Source organism: Ranitomeya variabilis, chromosome 1 (genome assembly GCF_051348905.1).
Source record: "Ranitomeya variabilis isolate aRanVar5 chromosome 1, aRanVar5.hap1, whole genome shotgun sequence".
Taxonomy (NCBI): domain Eukaryota; kingdom Metazoa; phylum Chordata; class Amphibia; order Anura; family Dendrobatidae; genus Ranitomeya; species Ranitomeya variabilis.
The window spans coordinates 806,969,724-806,992,211 of record NC_135232.1 but is presented as its reverse complement, the minus strand read 5'-3'; the positions used below and the strand labels follow the sequence as shown (position 1 = coordinate 806,992,211).

Sequence of the window (22,488 nt, the reverse complement as noted above, 5' to 3'; positions counted from 1 at the left end):
TAAAGAATAGGAGGTGCATTACTACTAACTGTGAAAGAAATGCCCTTCTTATACATCATTGTGGTGACTGATAAACTATATGGGCTTGTAATACTCTGTACATTTCATAGGGTAGAAAAAGTGTAGACTAAACATTACATCATTAAGTGGCAGGGATTCCTGGCCCAACATGGCTTCAGATGGACTATTTCCTTTTCTATTTTTCTTTCAGTATAAGATGCAGACATAATTTTTACAATGTTTTTTAAACTAGTCATCTGATGTAGCAAACTTTAACTTATCTAATATGATGCTCACTCTCATGTTATCTAATGTGATGTATCTTTTACTGGACTCTTTGCTGTCATTTTGATAAAATCACTTTACCTGCAGCAGGTCTGGCAGTTCTATGAATGTTGAGTTCTGTCTGGCTGCGTGGATCAGAGTCTGGCTGCGTGGATCAGAGTCTGGCTGCATAAATCAGTCTGGCTGCATGAATTAGAGTCTGGCTGCGTGGATCAGAGTCTGGCTGTGTGAATTAGAGTCTGGCTGCGTGGATCAGAGTCTGGCTGCGTGGATCAGAGTCTGGCTGCGTGAATCAGAGTCTGGCTACGTGAATCAGAGTCTGGCTGCATGAATTAGAGTCTGGCTGCATAAATCAGTCTGGCTGCATGAATTAGAGTCTGGCTGTGTGGATCAGAGTCTGGCTGCGTGAATCAGAGTCTGGCTGCGTGAATCAGAGTCTGGCTGCGTGGATCAGAGTCTGGCTGCGTGGATCAGAGTCTGGCTGCGTGGATCAGAGTCTGGCTGCGTGGATCAGAGTCTGGCTGCGTGGATCAGAGTCTGGCTGCGTGGATCAGAGTCTGGCTGCGTGGATCAGAGTCTGGCTGCGTGGATCAGAGTCTGGCTGCGTGGATCAGAGTCTGGCTGCGTGGATCAGAGTCTGGCTGCGTGGATCAGAGTCTGGCTGCGTGGATCAGAGTCTGGCTGCGTGGATCAGAGTCTGCCTGCGTGAATCAGAGTCTGGCTGCATGAATCAGAGTCTGCCTACATGAATCAGACTCTGGCTGATGAATCAGTCTGCCTGCATGAATCAGAGTCTGGCTGCATGGATCAGAGTCTGGCTGCATGTTTGAGTCAGGTATATTTTTCTCTGATACCCTCTGTGTTCCAGAGAAATTATAGGTTGAAGATCCTAGAGATTAGTCTTGCACCACACGGACAGTTTTTCCCAGCATTATTGCAAGTGGCTGAGAGGTCTCTTCCATATGTGTGCTTAGCGAGAGACTTGTCAGTCAACTGCAGCAGTGCTTGATTTTTTTTTTTTCTTTGCTTCTCATATTTAAATATTCTGGGAATTTCCTTGATACTTTTCTAAGGCCTAACGAAAAGAAATACTCCAAAAAATAAAATGATTTACTACATTTTATCTGGTCAGAAAAGATTGCTCAGGCTGTAATACCAAGGTTACACCTGACTTTTGACCTTCACAATTTACTTCTCAAAATTTCACAGCTGAATGATGAAGAGCGAAACCCTGTGAAATCATTCTCACTTGTTAAGTGCCATGTTTTATTATTTGCTGAACATGTGCCAAAGACAGTATTTTTTCCAAGTATTACCAATGCCAGGCAGATTTTCACTACAGAAAACAAGACTATCTTTCCCAAAGTGAGAAATAACCTCTGGAAGAACAAGGTCCAAAACGCTCCATTTACAAAATAAATCCTTTATTAATGGCAAAATTGCTACACAACTGAAAGGCCAGTGCCCGATTTCTGTCTTTGAGTCAGAGTTATGCGCTGCCTCCCTGCACCAGGCATAGTGCAATGGATTTGTGTTTTGTATATGCATATGATAGCGGTTTTTACATTTTTATACTTTTTGTATTTGCCAGTTATAGATCTTCCACCCTCACTTAAGAGTCAGAATAACCTATAACAACGTAAACCATAATGATCCGGAGCATTATTTTCAAATGTCAGTTTGCTTTTTTCATCCGTACATGTGCGTAAGAGATTGTAATATACAAGACCTTTCTATAATCCACTGTAGGACCTCATCACGGCAGTGTTTCCGTGTACAGCATTAGATTCCTGGAAAAGTCAATGAGGTGTAATTTGCATGTGATGGCTAATATTACAGAAAGCTTGCAGCAGACTGGAATAATTATTTTCCTTGTCAGATCGTAGCTCTAACGAATGGGCCATCCATAATGAACCTATTTGTGACATGGCTATAAACCACTGCAGTGTCTGATGTTGAGGTTGACACATTCCCACTGGAGGGGAACAAAAACATATTCTGCCACTGCAGCTTTAGCTGAAATTTAATGGCTGGCGCAGTTACTTGTTAAAGAGTTCTTTCTGCGTTTAATTAAATGTGACCTCTTGTCTCTTTGAAATATTTACTTTATATTTGTTATTTGAAATACTCATTTCCATAATTTCCTGTACTAAAGACTCAGATTAGTAAAGTATAACTATATACAGTATGTTTGTGTGTAAATAAAATATATAAATATATGAAAATGTATACATAGATCCGTGTATATGTATCTAAATATATATCATGTGTATGTGTAATATATTATACATATATTACACATACTTACACACATATATTATACATATATTACACATACTTACACACATATATTATACATATATTACACATACGCACACACATGTACTATACAAAAATTACACATGTTCACACTGTGAGGCAGTGACTGGCGTTACATATAAGGTTCACTATATGTTCCCCCCAGGATGCACACAGAGGCGTATTGAGGACATGAGGGCATTGCAGTCACAGGCGTAGCTGTGGTTATAATGCAGGATAAAAGAGAGTATAGGTCTTGAACATGCTGGTTGTCCAAGGCAGATTTAGGGAAAACCTGCTCTGGGATTTTGTGTTTTGAAACAGACTTAAGATGGTAGTGGTGCTGTCCATTTAATCCTTGGCCGGGTTTTCCATGTGGCTGAAAGCCATAAGTTGCTAGTAAAAAACCCTGCAATATAGGGCTTGGGTGTGTCAGGTTCAGAGTCAGTGTCAGTCTGGTATTTGGAGGAGTACATTGCAGAAGGCTCTGCATCGCTCCACCTGTGCGAGGCAACACAGGCCAGCAGAGCCAGACAGCCAAGGCAGCTGTAAAGCCTGGCACCCCACAGCGTACACAGTGGTGCAGTCACCACATCAACTGGTCTCAGGAGGTGGACTGGCCTGTTTAGTGACTGTAATATGGAGGATATGGTTCCCGGCTGCAATCCGGAGGTTATCGTGTACTGTGTATTGCTGTGAGTAAAGAGACATTAACATGGTGGTGCAGTTGCCCATGGCAACCGGACAGAGGTGGGCTGGCGTGTTTAGTGACTGTAATCCAGGGGATATGTGCCCGTCTGCGATCCGGAGAATATCGTGTGCTGTTTTTTTTGAGTTGAACATTAAAGAGACATTTTGCTTTGAACTTTGCTGGGTCACTGCCTCATCAGTGTGCTACCGCTGCACTACAACACACATATATTATACATATATTACACATACGCACACACATATATTATACATGTGTGCGTATGTGTAACAAGTGTATAATATAATATATGTGTATGTATATATAATATATGTGTGCGTATGTGTAATATATGTATAATATATGTATGTGCATGTGTGGTCTAAATTACTAGAATTACATGGTTTGTTCTTATTTCTTTCCAGGCTCTGTATAACTCTATCAAGAATGAGAAGTTGGAATGGGCTGCGTAAGTGTCATTTATTTGATCTTTGTAAAATCATAACGTTCCTGAATATTTACAGTTCTTTACACTGTATTTTAATGATGAATTTAAGTGTATTGCCCCCCTTGCATGGAGAAGCCTTTTGCATTGCCATTGCATCGATATGGCTCCTCCTACACCAGTTTCCCTTTTGTCTCTTATCTTCGCCTAGTAGAGTCCTGATGTTAGATGTTTGTTCTATAACACCTGCGCTTTCTATACATTTTTGATCGTATTCTTCTGTGGTTGTCTACAGCTGTTCACTTTCTTACCCAGTGTAGATAATTGGTATCTGGTGATGTTATGGATGAGCTTCAGAAAGGATTAAATGGATTAGCACACTGCAAGGCATTATTTATTAAGCAACTTTCATATGATATGACGTGCAACGTTCAGGTTGACTGGTATAGAGGAGTCCTGAAATTACGAGGGATTTTTCTTCCTTCCTTTGCACCAAATAATAAGGAATTATTAAGGAAGTGTGTCACTTCATCCTGTCCTAATTACGTGATCCTGTATTACAGGCTATTATGATCTCATGCTTGGGTGTCAGGGTATAGGTGGGATTAAAATTTTCAGCAAGTTTCCTAGTTAAGGATATAGTATTATGTCTTCAGGGGAGTAAAAATGTAGAATGCTGCAGAAAATTATCCTTGCATCTATATCTGCTGTATGAATGTGAAATAGTTATTACACAGTAACATAGTTATTAAGGTTGAAGGAAGACTGTAAGTCCATCTAGTTCAACCCATAGCCTAACCTAACATGCCTTAACATGTTGATCCAGAGGAAGGCAAAAAAAAACCATGTGGCAAAGAGTAAGCTCCACATTGGGGAAAAAAATTCCTTCCCGACTCCACATACGGCAATCAGACTAGTTCCCTGGATCAACGCCTTATCAAGGAATCTAGTATATATACCCTGTAACATTATACTTTTCAAGAAAGACATCCAGTCCCCTCTTAAATTTTAGTAGTGAATCAGTCATTACAACATCATACGGCAGAGAGTTCCATAGTCTCACTGCTCTCACAGTAAGGCTGTGTGCACACGTTCAGGATTATTCGCGTTTTTTTCGCTACAAAAACGCTTAAAAAACGCATACATTAAGCATCACATCGTTTTTAATGCATTCTGCAATTTTTGTGCACAGGTTGAGTTTTTTTCCGCGAAAAAAAACGTATCGCGGTAAAAAATGCAGCATGCTCATTAATTTTGCGGATTTTTCGCGTTTTTCCCGCTATTAAATGCATTGGGAAGCCCCGGAAAAAAACGTGTGAAAAACGCGAAAAAAACGCATGCGGATTTCCTACAGAAAAAGTCCGGTTTTGTTCAGGAAAATTCTGCAGAAAATCCTATTAATAACACATGTTAATAATGTGTTGCAATTATTCCTATTTAAACTGTCTAGAAACTCCTCCAATCCTTCTTTTGTTCCATGAGGATGTAGTCTTTTTAACACCCCCAAAATTTTGTTTATGTGAGGTCTCAAATTAATTCAAAGCATCATCCAAGACTGGCCTAAATAATGTTGTCTTACGGAGTGTGAATTTGGCCCCATAGCCATACTGGTGGTCTATAAGTAAACATTATTTTCCCACTAGACATAATTGTGGTTTAGGAAATAGTCTACACTCCAAAAAGCAAATATCCCTGAGTTCAGGAGGGCTCCAGATCATTTTCAAAAACTCTTTTTTAATAGCCTCCATTCAAATATGTTCTTAAATTATCATATACACTGATGATAGATTGGGTGTCTATAGCCAGCAACCATTTCCACACTTCTTCCCTTTAGTTGACAAATCACACTTGTAGAATATTTTATGTACATATCCTTGTATTTGTCTATGTATGCTCCCAAGTTGTCAAAAAGTGATCCAGTTCTGGACTTTGGGATCTGTGCGCCAATTTTTGCTTTGTAATCTGAGAGCAGCATGATGTAGGGGCAGAGATCCTCCTGATTACAGTGATCTGTCACTTACTAGGCTGTGTCTTGCTGTTTCAATAAAATCAGTGTTATACCAGTAGGTGATTAATATCACTATGTGTCTTGTGCCTGTTATGCTGTAAGAATCAGGCTGCACTCAGATGTCATCCAAGTGCAGTCATATTGTGAGTGTGACAATTCAAAGAGGGAAAACGGAAAGTGGACCCTCTAGACCGCGACGACGAACCCCTCACGGACGAGCTGACCAGTTAGACCGCCCCCTATACAGGGAGAGTTAGGGGCAGGCCCGTGAGGGACTATTGCCACGGAAGCTGGAGGACCAGGATGGGAGAAGACCAAGAAGAGGCGGAGATAGTAGGACCACAGGATAGGTGAGTACTGCAGAGACACAGGACTGATGGGTAAACTGCAGCAGTGCAGGGACTGGCGGGGGAACTGAGGGAACGCAGAGGCTAGCAGGATACAGGAAAGACAGGATAAACCCAAAGTCAGAGGGAAAGCGAACTTCACAGAGACTAAGAGCGGCCAGGAACACCTGAAGGAACAAATGATAACCAGGCACAGAGGGACGGCAGGAAGCAGTTTAAATACCTAAAGGCAGGGTAGCACTTCCAGGTAACATACCTCCAGAACCATAGAGAGGACAATAAGGAGGACCGACTTCCTATACTAGTCCTCCAGGACCATAGAGGAGATGAAGAGGAGCGCCGACAGAAGATCAGAAGTGCACACGCGCAGCACTGAACCTGGTATGCGCGCACACGAGAAGCAGAGGTCGGGAGCGAGCGAGGAGGCGGCAGCAGCGGTATGATAGTGCCTTCTGGTTCAACCATGCCCCCAGTCCTGATTTAGCAGCTTTCTGTCAATATACAATGTACATAGAAAGCTTTGGTGTGGGGAGGTTATACTCAGCTCACTTTGCTAGATCTGCAACAGAGAAAACAGTGATTCTGTCACAACTGTTACACACAGTGAATTGATACATCGCTGGAATCAGGGTCTCTGACCCTACGTCATGCTTCAGTCAGATTTTGTAAACATAATCTAATGACAGATTCCCATTTTGTAGTGATTGATAGAAGCTGGGCATGATGTGCACATTCTGTACCATAGATTTGTCTATTTAGTTAAGTTATTCATGTTTTAAAAACTGAGAAGCTGTGTGGCGTGTATCAGATTCAATGTAATTTACCCAAATCAACCTTATAACATATATACAGCATCAGAACCAAGCTCATACCATCTAATCAGAACCACACAGCATCAGAACCAAGCTTATGCCATCTAATCAGAACCATACAGCATCAGAACCAAGCTTATACCATCTAATCAGAACCATACAGCATCAGAACCAAGCTTATGCCATCTAATCAGAACCATACAGCATCAGAACCAAGCTTATACCATCTAATCAGAACCATACAGCATCAGAACCAAGCTTATGCCATCTAATCAGAACCATACAGAATCAGAACCAAGCTTATACCATCTAATCAGAACCATACAGAATCAGAACCAAGCTTATACCATCTAATCAGAACCATACAGCATCAGAACCAAGCTTATACCATCTAATCAGAACCACACAGCATCAGAACCAAGCTTATACCATCTAATCAGAACCATACAGCATCAGAACCAAGCTCATACCATCTAATCAGAACCATACAGCATCAGAACCAAGCTTATACCATCTAATCAGAACCATACAGCATCAGAACCAAGCTTATACCATCTAATCAGAACCACACAGAATCAGAACCAAGCTTATACCATCTAATCAGAACCACACAGCATCAGAACCAAGCTTATACCATCTAATCAGAACCACACAGCATCAGAACCAAGCTTATACCATTTAATCAGAACCCTACAGCATCAGAACCAAGCTTATACCATCTAATCAGAACCATACAGAATCAGAACCAAGCTAATACCATCTAATCAGAACCATACAGCATCAGAACCAAGCTTATACCATCTAATCAGAACCATACAGCATCAGAACCAAGCTTATACCATCTAATCAGAACCATACAGCATCAGAACCAAGCTTATACCATCTAATCAGAACCATACAGCATCAGAACCAAGCTCATACCATCTAATCAGAACCATACAGAATCAGAACCAAGCTTATACCATCTAATCAGAACCATAAAGCATCAGAACCAAGCTTATACCATCTAATCAGAACCATACAGCATCAGAACCAAGCTTATACCATCTAATCAGAACCATACAGCATCAGAACCAAGCTTATACCATCTAATCAGAACCATAGAACATATGGTTAGTATATCTATATACTTGCATGGCTGTGCTATCCATAAATTAATGACACTGGCATCTTTATTGTGTTTTAAAGCTAAAAGCTTCTATTCCCTGATGACGCCAGGTCTCTGGTGAAACATTTCCGGGAGGCTTTAGGGCCTTTTTAGTCAACATTGGTCAGATGTGTATGGTGAATTTGAAGGGAATCAGGTAGCGCCCGCACCAAAAAATTCCTACAAACCGTATTACAGGGCAATGAATATGAGTAAGGAGATAAGTACTATGATTTTGATTAGTGGCTGTGTGCACACGTAGCAGATTTTTCGGGGTTTTTTTTGCATTTTTTCGCTATAAAAACGCTATAAAACCGCAAAAAAAACGCTCACATTAAGCATCCTATTTAATAGAATGCATTCCGCATTTTTTGTGCACATGCTGCGTTGTTTTCCTGAGCGGAATCGCATTCCAGAAAAAAACGCAGCATGTTCATTAAATTTGCGGAATCGCTGGTATTCCGCACACCTAGGAATGCATTGATCTGCTTACTTTCCGCACGGGGCTATGCCCACCATGCCGGAAGTAAGCAGATCATGTGCGGTTGGTACCCAGGGTGGAGGAGAGGAGACTCTCCTCCACAGACTGGGCACCATATAAATTGGTTAAAAAAAAAAAGAATTAAAATAAAAAATCGTGATATACTCACCTTCTGATGGCCCCCGGAGTCTTCCCGCCTCTCAGCGGTGCACGCGGCCGCTTCCGTTCCTATAGATGCTTTGTGTGAAGGACCTGCGATGACGTCGCGGTCACATGACCAGTCACGTGACCGCGACGTCATCGAAGGTCCTTCACACACAGCATCTATAGGAACGGAATCATCGGCTGTCTGCGGAAGGTGAGAATAACGATTTTTTTAATTTTTTTATTATTTTTAACATTCTATCTTTTACTATAGATGCTGCATAGCATCAATAGTAAAAAGTTGGTCACACTTGTCAAGCACTATGTTTGACAAGTGTGACCAACCTGTCAATCAGTTTTCCAAGCGATGCTACAGATCGCTTGGAAAACGCTAGCATTCTGCAAGCTAATTATGCTTGCAAAACGCTAGTTTTTAGCAGGAAATTTTCGCGGCAATTCTGCAACGTGTGCAGTGATAGGATAAACCTGATCTGCTCCTTACACACACTGACCTCTGTAGGGTTTTTAAATAATTCATTCCTTTTAAATAGTAAACTAAAAGTAACATTTTATGGTCCTTATATGGGTTTTTTGTTGCCTTAGGCAAATTGCAATTAATGAGGGTCATTAGCATATCGCATCTGATGCTGTCGTATGAGAGAATCATCGAATGTCATACGCTAATGGGACCCCGGCCTAAGACTGAAGTAATCCCTGAAGAGGGACTATACTCTGAGACATTTATGGTGTATGGACAGTGTATGTCATAAATGTATGATTCAGTAGGTGCCATTTCCATTCCCAGGGCTTCGACCTATTGGAAGGATAGAGGTCTTCTCTTCTTCCTATTGAATTCCTGAAAGAAACCATGCATGTGGCTCCTTTCATTGTAGTAAACAGCTGAGTATTTCACTACTCCTTTAACCCTTAATTACAGCCAATACGTCTTTTAACTAACCTGAGATATAAGAGAATAGCCTCCACATACAGGTGACAATCCAGCAGCTGTCGGCTGTACACTATAGCTGGCAACTTGCCGCATCAGCGACCATCAGTGTTTGCACCTTTCATATCTGTTTAACCCCTTACATGCTGCTGTCAATAGTGACTACATCAATATAAATGGTTAGCAGAGTGTGGGGGCTTCCTCTTTATCCAAATCGGTGCTCTCAGATCATGATTGTGTGGTCCTGATGTTTGCCATGGCAATTCATGGCCAAATAGCGACCTTAAAGTCTGTCGGCTACAGTGACCTGTTCAGAAGTTAGCGGCATTTACGTGGTAAAAATACACATTTTCATTTCTGTCATGTCACTTTGCATTAATTCCTGAAAATCACCTGAAGGGTTAATAAACTACCTGACTGCAGTTTTCAATTTGTCAGGGGGTGCTGTTTTTAAAATGGTATAACTTTTGGGGGGTTCCCAATATATGGGACCCTTAAAGTCACTTCAAACATGGATAGGTCCCTAAGAAAGTAAATTTTGTAAATTTCCTTCAAAAAATGAAAAATTACTGCTACATTTTTAAACCTCCTAAAATGCTAACAAAATAAAATAACATTTTACAAATGGTGCTGATGTAAAGCCGACATGGGGGAAATGTTATTTATTAATGTTTGCTGTGGTATGACTATCTGGATTAAAGAGATAATCATTCAACGTCTGAAAATTGCTAATTTTTTAACATTTTTCTCAAATTTCTGATATTTTTTATAAATAAACTAAACATATCGACCTAAATTCACCATTATCATAAAGTATAATGTGTCATGAAAAAACAGTCTCAAAATCACTGGGATTTGTTGAAGCATTCCAGAGTTAATGCCACATAAAGTGGCACTGGTCAGATTTCAAAATTTTGGCTCCGTCACTAAGGGGTTAAAACAATGAAGATGGCCACATGTATGCATCTCCCCTAACCTACATGTTATTGGAGTGCCAGTCAGGTCCAGGAGACTTACATTTTGCTGGTATATGGGTATCCAAGAGATGACCACTAGTGATGAGCGAGTATACTCATTGCTCGGGTTTTCCAGAGCATGCTCGGGTGACCTCTGAGTATTTGTTAATGTTTGGAGATTTAGTTTTCATCACGGCAGCTGAATGATTTACAGCTACTACCCAGCCTGAGTACATGTGGGGGTTGCCTGGTTGCTAGGGAATCCCCACATGTAATCAAACTGTCTAACACTCGTAAATCATCCAGCTGCTGCTAGGAAAACTAAATCTCGGAGCAGTCATAAATACTCGGAGGTCACCCAAGCATGCTCTGGAAAACCTGAGCAACGAGTACACTCGCTCATCACTAATGACCACGCAGTGCACTAATAGTACTTACTCGCCCCTACGTATGGCTGTGTCCATCTTCTCACTGATCTGGAAATTACTTGTCGACACATACAAGTACATGTATGCCGATATTATTGGGGCCAAACATCACAAGCCGTATGCTGTGCACCCCTGCTCTAGAGCATAGTTTTGGTTGGAGACTTATTCCTACCCCTTCCATTATGGGTATTATTTACAAGTTTTCTAGTTTTCTTGACCATTTCAGGAGTTTGATGTATAGGTTGATATATATGCTAAAAATATATTTTATCTTTTTTTTGGGGGGTGAGAGGGGAGTTATATGGATTCTGTCATTCAAAATCTTTGATCCTTACTTATCTGTGCTGATGTATTGTCAATGTTAAACAAGATGGCATCAAAATAAAAGGGTTTATTAAAAACATTTGCTCTCGTAATTTATTGGAAGGGGGCAAACACATAAGTATGTCCCAGGGACATGTTCATCTTTAGAAGGAATTAACCATATGGATTTTAGCTCCAAAAAGGAGTCCCATTCATGGAGGTTTAGAAGCTTAGAAAACAACCTGTTTTTAAAATGAAAAGATCCTGGCTTTGCCTGACCACATTTTGGCCCGGCATTTTCGAGTACTGCTCGTTGGCAGACTTGTTACGGCAGGAGACGTCCATGCCAGAGCTTCTGTCGGAACAATTCTATTGCTTTAAAACTGATCTGTAGTGTGAAAATGTTCAGGGAGTTTATTGAATATTCTTCTATTAGTGGAGGCACACTTGTTCTCTCCAGGAAATAGTATACTCCGGGCAAATGGAGTAAGTGAATTAGTTGTTATGTACTCTGAAGAACATCTGAAGCTTCGTGTGATGCGGCGAGGCAATATCCACAGTTTGATGGAGAGGAATGAAGCTCTCAGTCAGCCGCGGATTCTGTGTAGGTGGTCACTGTAATAATAATATACAATCACTGTCATTCCTGATAGCTTGATTGTGGGCGGCTGTTCTGCGACGGTGGTTCAACGCCAATGTGCAAAATGTGCATTGTGTTTAACCTTTTAGTCTACCGGTGAATCAACAGCAAAGTAGTGAAAAAGCCCACACATTATGGGACTGGTTCAGTGCAAAGGCATCCACTTGTTGGGGGGCCAGCTTGTTGCATGGGGCAAGGACCTCCAGTGTCGCTATAACTTCCAGTCTTTTAAATAGTAACTACTGGAATTATGATAAAGACCATACTTTTGTCAAGATTGCTAGATATGTGTATTGATATCGGATTAACCCTTTGGCGCCGTACACAATAGATAGCTGTCTCCAATTGATGGTTCACCCAATCTTTCAGCTGGCAGCTATCTCTCCCGAGCGCTCGCCCTCTGACAGCAGCTTGTCTCAAAATCAGACATGCCAGATCCTTATTTCTTTGTCATACATTGTAATACACTGTTTCCCAATTTAATAGCCCAGTAGCAATGCAACCCATACATTTAAGTTAAAGGGAACCTGACAGCTGATACATGCTGGCATCATGTATCAAACGCTGGGTGTATGATTTCAGACAGGTATGTTTGCATTTCAGAAAATAGCATACATTAGACGCCACCAGAGACTGAGATGCACAGGAGACTAAAGAGTAGTCAGACAGGCGGGTCCCCAGAGACTTATCCCCACCCACTGCCCTGGAGTGACAGGTCCCTCCATGCATGTAACGGGAAAGACCTGTCACTCAAGAGGAGTGGGCGGGGTGAAGCCAGGGACCCACATGTCCGACTAGTCTCGGGTGCAGTTTGGTCCCTTGGAGATTTCATAGCATTTTGTTCTCTGAAATGCCACATTGCTATGAGATCATACCGACAATGTCTGATTCATGCTGTCAGGTTCCCTTTAAATGTTTTGTATTGGTGAACAGTGATGGAATTGATTGTCACTTACCTTCCCATTAAGCGAGAAAATGCACCCCAAACTGGTAACTAATATTTCTTGTCCTCATGGGCTTAAAGTAGATGGTTGATAATATTGTAAATGTATTGAACGGGATTATGTGCTGTGACAAAACACTCCGGGATCGCCTTTGCTGGGGTCAAAGGTCACGTGGTTTGTGCATTGAACTCTGAGGCGACAGCAGGTTTCTGAGTTCACTGACCTCAAGTCAGGTTTATTAAAGTGAAAGCAAATACAGAAAACAAAACATAAAAATAAATCCTAGCCTGTCCGGCGCTAACTAAACAAATACGTTCCTATCTAACAACTGGGGGGGCTTCTCCCTCCCAGCTAACATTACATAGATCATGAGCACAGCTCTCACTCACGTTTGTCTCACGCAGACAGGCATTCTGTGTGGCCCAGGCTGACACCTGAAACCTCCAGCTGGTCAGCCTTTATTCCTGCACTTATTAACCCCTCAGTATCCTGAAGATGCTGAGCGGCCTAATTCACATAGGACAAATACCTGGGCGAGATATACCTGCCCCCGACTACCAGACCGACATGACTCTTACATATCCTACCCCCCTGCTCAGACCACTCAGGTTGAGCAAGAATACTCTCGAAACAGTGTACTCGGGACAGGGCATCAGCGTTCCCCATCTGCACCCCGCGGCGGTGCTCCACCGTGAAAGAGTAAGCCTGCAGGGCAAGGAACCACCGGGTTACCCGACTATTACGGTCCTTGTGGAGATGCATCCACTTGAGAGGGGCATGGTCCATGACCAGCCTAAACTTCCTACCTGCCAGGTAATATTTGAGGGAGTCGAGAGCCCATTGATGGCTAGGCACTCTTTTTCAATCACGGCATACCTCTGCTCATGTACATTCAGTTTCCGACTGAGGTAGAGGACCGGGTGTTCGACTCCGTCCCTTACCTGGGAAAGTACAGCTCCGACACCAGTATCAGAAGCATCAGTTTGCACCACAAACTCGCTGCTGAAATCAGGAGTCACTAGTACGGGCTGAGAGCACAAAGCCCGTTTCAGACTGTGGAAGGCCTCTTCAGCCGCTGAGGTCCATTTTACCATGACGGAATCCCTCCCTTTGGTAAGATCCGTCAAGGGGGTAGCCATGGCTGCAAAGTTGGGTATGAACCGGCGATAATAGCCGGCAATGCCCAGGAAAGCTTGAACTTGTTTCTTGTTCACTGGTTGCGGCCAGCCCTGAATTGCCTGTATTTTGTCGATCTGCGGTTTAACCACTCCTCTGCCAATCACGTAGCCCAAGTATCGGGCTTCTTCAAGGCCGATGTGACATTTCTTGGGGTTCGCCGTTAAGCCTGCGTCTCTCAGGTCATCAATCACCGCCTGTACCTTCCGGAGGTGAGCTTCCCAGTCCACGCTGTAAATTATGATGTCGTCTAGGTAGGCAGAAGCGTACTGCCTGTGGGGCCTCAAGACTCGATCCATCAATCTCTGGAACGTTGCTGGGGCTCCGTGAAGTCCAAACGGCATGTAGATATACTGGAACAGCCCTTCCGGTGTAGCAAATGCCGTCTTCTCTCTGGCCGCCTCGGCCAGAGGGATCTGCCAGTACCCCTTTGTTAGATCCAGGGTCGTAATGTATCGGGCTTTACCCAGCCGATCGATCAACTCATCGACCCGGGGCATAGGGTAGGCATCAAATTTAGAAACCGCATTCAGTTTCCTAAAGTCATTGCAAAACCGTATAGAGCCATCCGGCTTAGGTATCAACACGATTGGACTGGACCAGGCGCTGTGCGACTCTTCAATGACTCCTAAGTCCAACATTGCCTTCACCTCCCGGGAGACGGCTTCACGGCGTGCTTCCGGAATCCGGTACGGCTTCACATGAACTGTGACACCAGGCTCTGTGACAATCTCATGTTTCACTAGCCTAGTCTGGACAGGTTTTTCCGAGAAAAACTGTTGGTTCTGTAACAAAAACTGCTTAACCTCAGATTTTTGTCGTTCAGAGAGAGTCTCGGCAATCTGCACCTCCGGTACAGTAGGTGAGCAAACCGGACGGGGCAGATCCGCTGTTAGGGCAGCGCGGTCTTTCCAGGGTTTTATCAGATTCACATGATAAATCTGTTCTGGTTTTCTCTTACCAGGCTGGTGCACTTTATAGTTCACTTCTCCAACTCGTTCCATGACCTCAAAGGGGCCCTGCCATTTCGCCAGAAATTTACTATCCACCGTAGGGATTAGGATCAACACCCTATCCCCGGGTGCAAACGTACGGACCTTGGCGCCTCTATCATAACTTAGCCTCTGGGCTCCCTGGGCCTGTAACATATGTTCCCTAACAATGGGCATGACAGCAGCAATACGGTCCTGCATTTGCGTTACATGGTCTATCACCGTTTTAAAGGGAGTGACTTGACCTTCCCAGGTTTCTTTTGCGACGTCCAACAGTCCACGGGGACGACGGGCGTATAATAGCTCGAAAGGCGAGAACCCTGTGGAAGACTGGGGAACTTCCCTAATGGCAAAAAGCAAATAGGGTAACAAGTAATCCCAGTTCTTCCCATCTTTGTCTATCGCCTTCCGGAGCATCTGTTTTAAGGTTTTATTGAACCGCTCAACCAACCCATCTGTTTGAGGGTGATAGACAGATGTACGCAACGGATCTATTTGTAAGAGTCTGCAGAGCTCCTTCATTACCCTCGACATAAAGGGAGTCCCCTGGTCGGTGAGTATCTGTTTTGGAATTCCTACCCGACTAAACACTTGCACCAATTCTTTGGCAATCGTTTTGGTAGCAGTGTTACGCAAAGGGATGGCTTCCGGGTAGCGAGTTGCATAGTCCATGATGACGAGGATATGTTGGTGCCCACGTGCGGACCGGGGAAGGGGCCCAACCAAATCCATCCCAATTCTCTCAAAAGGGACCCCAATGATAGGGAGGGGTACCAAAGGGCTACAGTACCGAGGTTTAGGTGCCGAGATTTGGCACTCTGGACAGGACTCACAATAGTTACGCACATCATTGTGTATTCCAGGCCACACAAAACAATGCAATATTCTTTCTGTGGTTTTTTGTACCCCCAGATGTCCCCCCATTATATGTCCGTGGGCCAGGTCCAGTACCTTCCGCCGATAAGGTTTGGGTATCACTAACTGCTGCACAGTGTCTTCCCCTTTTTTTTCTACCTGGTAGAGTAAATCATTTTCAAGAACCATGTACGGGTACGCTAGCCTAGTGTCAGGTTCTACGGGTACGCTATCTATCATTTTTACATTTTTCCTAGCCTGAGTCAGGGTAGGATCTTTCATTTGTTCGCTGTGGAAGTCATCCAACTGGACTCCCAAATCTGGTAGGCAGGGTGCGGGATGGCTGTCTGCCTCTGCCTCTCGCTGAGTTTCCTCAGTTTCCTCAGTTTCCCCCGCCATAACTGAGAAGGGGTACTGAAGGTTAGATTTACTAATCTCCCCAGCAGCATCTTCCTGTGGGGTCTCCTCCAGGAGCTCGGGACCTCCAGGTAGCATGGGAGAAGATTCATGGTCACAGCTACCGTGAAGGAGCAACTGATTCTCCCACAACTGCCAGAAAAGAGGAAAATCCCTGCCCAAGATTATATCCTGTAACAATGCGGGAACGAGTCCCACTTTGTGTTGCACAGACCCATAGGGAGTGGAGATACATATGACCGCTGTAGGATATGAGCAGGTGTCACCATGCACACACGTTACAGAAAACTTGTCAGACGGACTAGTTGGACGTGCTATCAGACTGGCTTTCACTAGAGTCACCACACTTCCAGAGTCTAGTAATGCCACAACATTTTTCCCATCTACAGACAATTCACACAGATGTTTTACTGTATCATTTTGACCCGCATTCACACTTACTAGCCGTGTAACCAAAGACATGCGTTTCTTAGAGTCCATAACGTCGCACTGCATGGGTTCAGTGGTAACAGGACAGTTCGCAGAAACATGGCCCTTCTCATGGCAGCGGAAACACCTAACAAGCCCCCTATTGAAACCAGAGTCCGACACCCTTGATCTCGGGGTGCGAGCAGTCCCGTGTTCCTCCCCCACAGTCTTTGGCAATTTTCCTTCCCCCGCAGTCCCTGGAACAGTCTTACCGGTTCCACGAGGAGGAGGTACAGTTCGGGTAGTAGCAGTATCATCAGGAAGTCCTTCCGCCACGGAATAACGCTCCACCAAGTCCACCAGTTGATCCGCTGTCGCGGGATTTCCTTGGCTCACCCACTTTTTCAGCGCCGGTGGTAGTACTCTCAGGTACTTGTCCAGAACGACCCACTGGATTATCTCCGGAGTTGTCAGTACCTCGGGTTGCAGCCATTTCTTTATCAAGTAGATCAGGTCGAACATCTGCGATCGCGGCGGTTTATCTTGCTGATAGGTCCACTGATGTACCCTCTGTGCACGGACAGCCGTCGTCACACCCAGCCGGGCCAGGACCTCAGCTTTCAGCCTCTCAAAGTCCTGAGCGACTTCCGGGTCCAAGTCATGGTAAGCTTTTTGGGCCTCACCGGAGAGAAACGGAGCAATTAGATCGGCCCATCCTTCCTTCGGCCACTTCTCTCCCAACGCTGTCCGCTCAAACGTTGTCAGGTACGCCTCGACGTCATCTTCTGCAGTCAGCTTTTGCCAGTATCGACTCACATGGATCCTCCTGGACTCTGCTTCCGGGTCCACCTCAGGCATGCTCACCAAGCGTTGCGCCACCTGTTGGAGAAGCTGGCGGTCTGCAGCCGTCATGTCCAGTAACTCCTTCAGCTGTGCGGCCATCAAGCGATTAGCTTCCTGCTGTGCCGCAGTGGCCTGCTGCTGTATGGCAGTGGACTGTACTAGGGCTTTCACCACGTCTTCCATACTGTCGCCTGTGCCACGCGTTGCCCGCATTCTCCACCACAATATGACAAAACACTCCGGGATCGCCTTTGCTGGGGTCAAAGGTCACGTGGTTTGTGCATTGAACTCTGAGGCGACAGCAGGTTTCCAAGTTGACTGACCTCAAGTCAGGTTTATTAAAGTGAAAGCAAATACAGAAAACAAAACATAAAAATAAATCCTAGCCTGTCCGGCGCTAACTAAACAAATACGTTCCTATCTAACAACTGGGGGGGGCTTCTCCCTCCCAGCTAACATTACATAGATCATGAGCACAGCTCTCACTCACTTTGGCTCACACAGACAGGCATTCTGTGTGCCCCAGGCTGACACCTGAAACCTCCAGCTGGTCAGCCTTTATTCCTGCACTTATTAACCCCTCGGTATCCTGAAGATACTGAGCGGCCTAATTCACATAGGACAAATACCTGGGCGAGATATACCTGCCCCCGACTACCAGACCGACATGACTCTTACAGTGCTTGTCATACATCAAACCTCTTCTCAGATAAAAATCTTTTTTACCTTCTCAATGATGTTGCTAGGTGACGTTACCGGAGATGAAGTATAGACTGAATATTCTGGAATATTACATTACTATCAAAATCCACAAAACATACTGGTTTTTACAATTAAAGGGGTTAGCCTACTTGCAGGTCTCCTGACAATAAGTTGATCACAATAAGCTGAGATCCCTGGCGATCAGCTGTTATCTGTAGGGAAATAAGTGGTCAGTTTTCCTGCAGCGCCATCTGCTGAACGGAATAGAGCATTGCACAGTGCATACTCAGATCAATGGCTTCTCTATGTAAATCAGGACAGGTCCTCCAGGGGCATAGCTGCTCTTTATACCAGTTCTGGAAAGGGGCTAGTACCTCCCTGATATGAAACATATGAATTTTGATTTCATAATTAGAAAACTCGATTCATTATTGCTTTTTTCCTTTTTTTTGTCTGTTTCTGGTGTTTTTTGTCTGTTTTTCATTTATACCTAATTCTTCATTTAATATGCACCTTAAAGTCCATTTGATATATTTTCACCTATTTTTTTATTCTTTGTTCGCCATTGTGTGCATTGTTTGTTTTCCTGATCAATTGCACTTTTTTAAAAGTCACAAAATTTGGAGCAAATGTAATCAATTTCCTTCCTCCTCCTGAGCGATTTTATGTATGCTAGATATTTTGGCACAGTTTTTGCACTATTGTGTGACTTTTTGCGGTAATAAGTTACACGACAGATTGGTGACCAAAAAAGACCATTTTTGACTTTGCAGAAAATTCATGAACCACATGTGCTGTTATGAAGAAAAAGCAAAAAAAAAACTGCAATGAATACCAGAAGACATAAAAGAAAAGCGAATTAAACCCCCCGGAAATGATGAATTTATCTCATTGTTGAATGATGATGTATCTAAATATTAAGGTTGTTCCTTCTGAAACCAGAGACAAGTTAAACAGTGTCAACATCTCGAATACACTATACCGCCAATACTAGCCTACCCATGGGTCTCTCTTCCGATAACTTTTTTCTTCCAAGTACAAATGGCTATGATGAATTTACCACCTTTATCAATTCCATCATTTGTTGTAATGCGACCACATTTACCAGCAGTATGCTGTAGTGTATTAACGGATAAGTCGCCATCTAGCCTCAGGAATGGTGTGCACATCAGAACAGTCTGGCAGCAACAGATTATTCCATGCAAGGGAGTCGGAAAGAGTAACTATTAGTCCACAAAGCCTGCCTTTATGGGAATTCTAAGATACTATGTCATCTCCAAACTCTTGTTGTAATGCTATAGAAGTGGATCTAATGCCAGAATTAATGATACAAATTACAAACAGCATTGAATAGCTCTTTACGACCTGATGACCCTGACAGCTTTAGGGCTCTTTCAGACGAGCGCATAATACGTGCGCTCGCTATTCGAGTAAAAATCAGATAGTATACTGACACAGATATGCGTTTAGTCTGCGAGTTAATAGCATTCTGATGTCGTGCAGTTGCTGCACTGGAATCAGCTGTCGGGAGGTAATTAAATTTATTCTTTGCCGCAGCCTTTGGCTTTCAGTCATAAGGGCACAGGCTGCGTGGCTTCAGTCACTGCATAGTGAGAGGCAGCTATAACCACACCTCGCCACTGACGGACAACCGCCTCAGCAGTGCATCAATCCTGAGTCAGCAGTCTGTCAATGCTGGGGAGTGATTCTAGTCGCCTATGTACTGAGCAGTGACTGAAGCTGCGCTGGCCATGCTTCTTTGACTGAAAGCCCAAGGTTGCCAAGAAAAATAAGGTTAATTTCCTCCCAGCAGCCGAGGTTTCATTTCAGTGGAAACACTGCTTTAAAAATCTGTCAACCTGCTGATTGACCCCCCTATCTGCAGGTGAATATGTTTTGGGACATGATGGGTTCCTTTTAAGACTAATGCAAGTCTAGTTGAGTTTGACTTCCTACTAAATACACTGTGCGCGCGTCCTCCTCTAAAAGCTGACCCTCGTTAATTTGTGTCAGAAGTAGCGATTGACAGTCATTATGCAAATACATTTTGCCCATTTAACCACTCACTTTTAATTAGCATTCTTGAACCAGCGGATATTTTAGCAATAATGCTGTGAGATTACAGATCCCATCTCATAAAACTCTGAAGCCGAATACACAGGCAGTATAATCCTTTCTACTGTTTATTCATTACTAAACAGACCTAAAGTAACAAATATTAGACTTGCTCAAGTTTTCGGCCTCTGGATTAAACCAGAATGGTTAGGCATCGCAACAGCTTTATATATAAAATTGGACAACCACTTCCAAGCTAGCTTCATAAAAAATATTCTCTCAATACAGCTAGAGGATGGTTTGTTTTTTTGCCTGACAAGCTAACTTTTTTTTATTGGTTCCATTTTGGAGTACATACAACTTTTTTACTGCATTTTTTTGTGATGGCATGGAAACGAAAGAAGAGCATTTCTGGTGTGTTTTTTTTTAAATTTACTGTAAGTGATAAATAATTATGTATTTTTGATCAGACTTTTACAAGTGTGGCCACACCAAATACACAGGGTGGGCCATTTATATGAACACATTTTATAAGTGGTCATAAATTTGTAAATAACTCATGAAAGAATAAAGTTACATTAAAACCAAGCATACCATTGTTTTACTTGTGAAATTCTCAATAAGTTTGATGTGTCACATGACCCTCCTCCCATCAGAAAAAATAAAGTTTGATCCAAAATGGCCGACTTCAAAATGTCCTCCATGGTCACCACCCATTTTGAAAAGTTTTCCCCCTCCCATATACTAATGTGCCACAAATAGGAAGTTTATATCACCAACCATTCCCATTTTATTTAGGTGTAGCCATGTAAATGGCCCACCCTGTACTTAACCTGCAGTCGTTTCATCACTTGTTCTATATATCGATCTACCAGAGCATTGCAATATATAAGGAAAGTGATGGTGTCCTATAAAGCTCACCTGTGACTTGGCTTTAAAGGAGTGCTAAGATGGCTGACGTGGAGGCCTTCAGCAGGCCACCAACTGCCATGGCAACACATCGGCCTCCAACAATCGTGAGATGGGGAGCCAACGGGCGCTTATCCCTCCCTAGTCTGCACACCTTAAACCTTTAGTTGCTATGGATTTATTGATGTTTTGCCCCTCTGGTAACCAGGACAATTGCACTTTTGCCTTCTCAACACTGAAATTGTAACACCAAGAAGGAAAAGTCATGGAGTTATGGAAATCACAAGATCGAGAGACTTGTTAATAATATGAAAATGATAAAGGTTTTCAAAACATTTCATTTTAGCCAGTATCAGGTATGAGTGTCACTTTGAATGCCCTAAGGCTTGCAAATCATCAAGATCCACTGCTAGCAGCTTCCTTTGCAATTTCCGACCATGTGCTCAATGGAAAACAAGTCGAGAGATGCAGCAGGCCATAGTAGCTTGTTTAGGCCACGCAGGTTGCTCACAGTAGCTCAAACAATGTGAATAGCTTCACTGCCAGCATCCCAAGATGAGCAGGTGACTCAGTACTGAATAAATCCAGATGTTTGGAAAATGTTGTTTCCATTTTTTCATAATTTGCATATCATTAATACGTCTATCCATCCTGTGATTTGCATAAGGACTCGTTCACATGAGTATATAACATGGGTGAGTGCTATGCAAAGTTTTATCAGATAGCACTCGGACCAGTGTTATACTATGGAATAGTGTAGATCTGCAATCTTTTTCTAAAGTCCGAATCAGTCGGTGGAAAAAAATCACAATATGCTGTAAGTGGCTCCGGAATTCAGATCACGCACACCTATGCAAGTCTATGGGCATGTGTGAAACACCTGACTGCTCTCTGATGTCATGCAAGTGCAGTTTGACATCCATGGACTCAGACAATAGAGTAGATAGAGAAATTAGGCTCTCCCATCTTATGAATCCAGCAAATGTAATACGTATTGAAAATAGCCAACTATATACAGGTGCTTCTCACAAAATTAGAATATCATGAAGAAGTTAATTTATTTCAGTTTTTCAATGCAAAAGTGAAACTCATATATAGAGTCATTACACACAGAGTGATCTATTTCAAGTGTTTATTTCTGTTAATGTTGGTGATAATGGCTTACAGACAATGAAAACCCGAAAGTCATTATCTCAGTAAATTAGAATAATTAGCAAAAAACACCTGCAAAGGCTTCATAAGGGTTTTAAAAGGTCCCT

General features: G+C 43.1%; 1 protein-coding gene across 8 annotated transcripts in view; it reads left to right on the top strand.

The window, feature by feature from the left end:
* PSD3 (pleckstrin and Sec7 domain containing 3) overlaps positions 1-22,488 on the top strand; it is a 741,896-nt gene that overhangs the window by 589,570 nt on the left and 129,838 nt on the right. For all 8 annotated transcript variants that reach the window (XM_077274259.1, XM_077274266.1, XM_077274275.1 and 5 more), the window contains one exon: positions 3,697-3,740. In XM_077274259.1, coding sequence (XP_077130374.1) covers positions 3,697-3,740 — 44 coding nt within the window. The remainder of the gene's footprint in view (positions 1-3,696; positions 3,741-22,488) is intronic.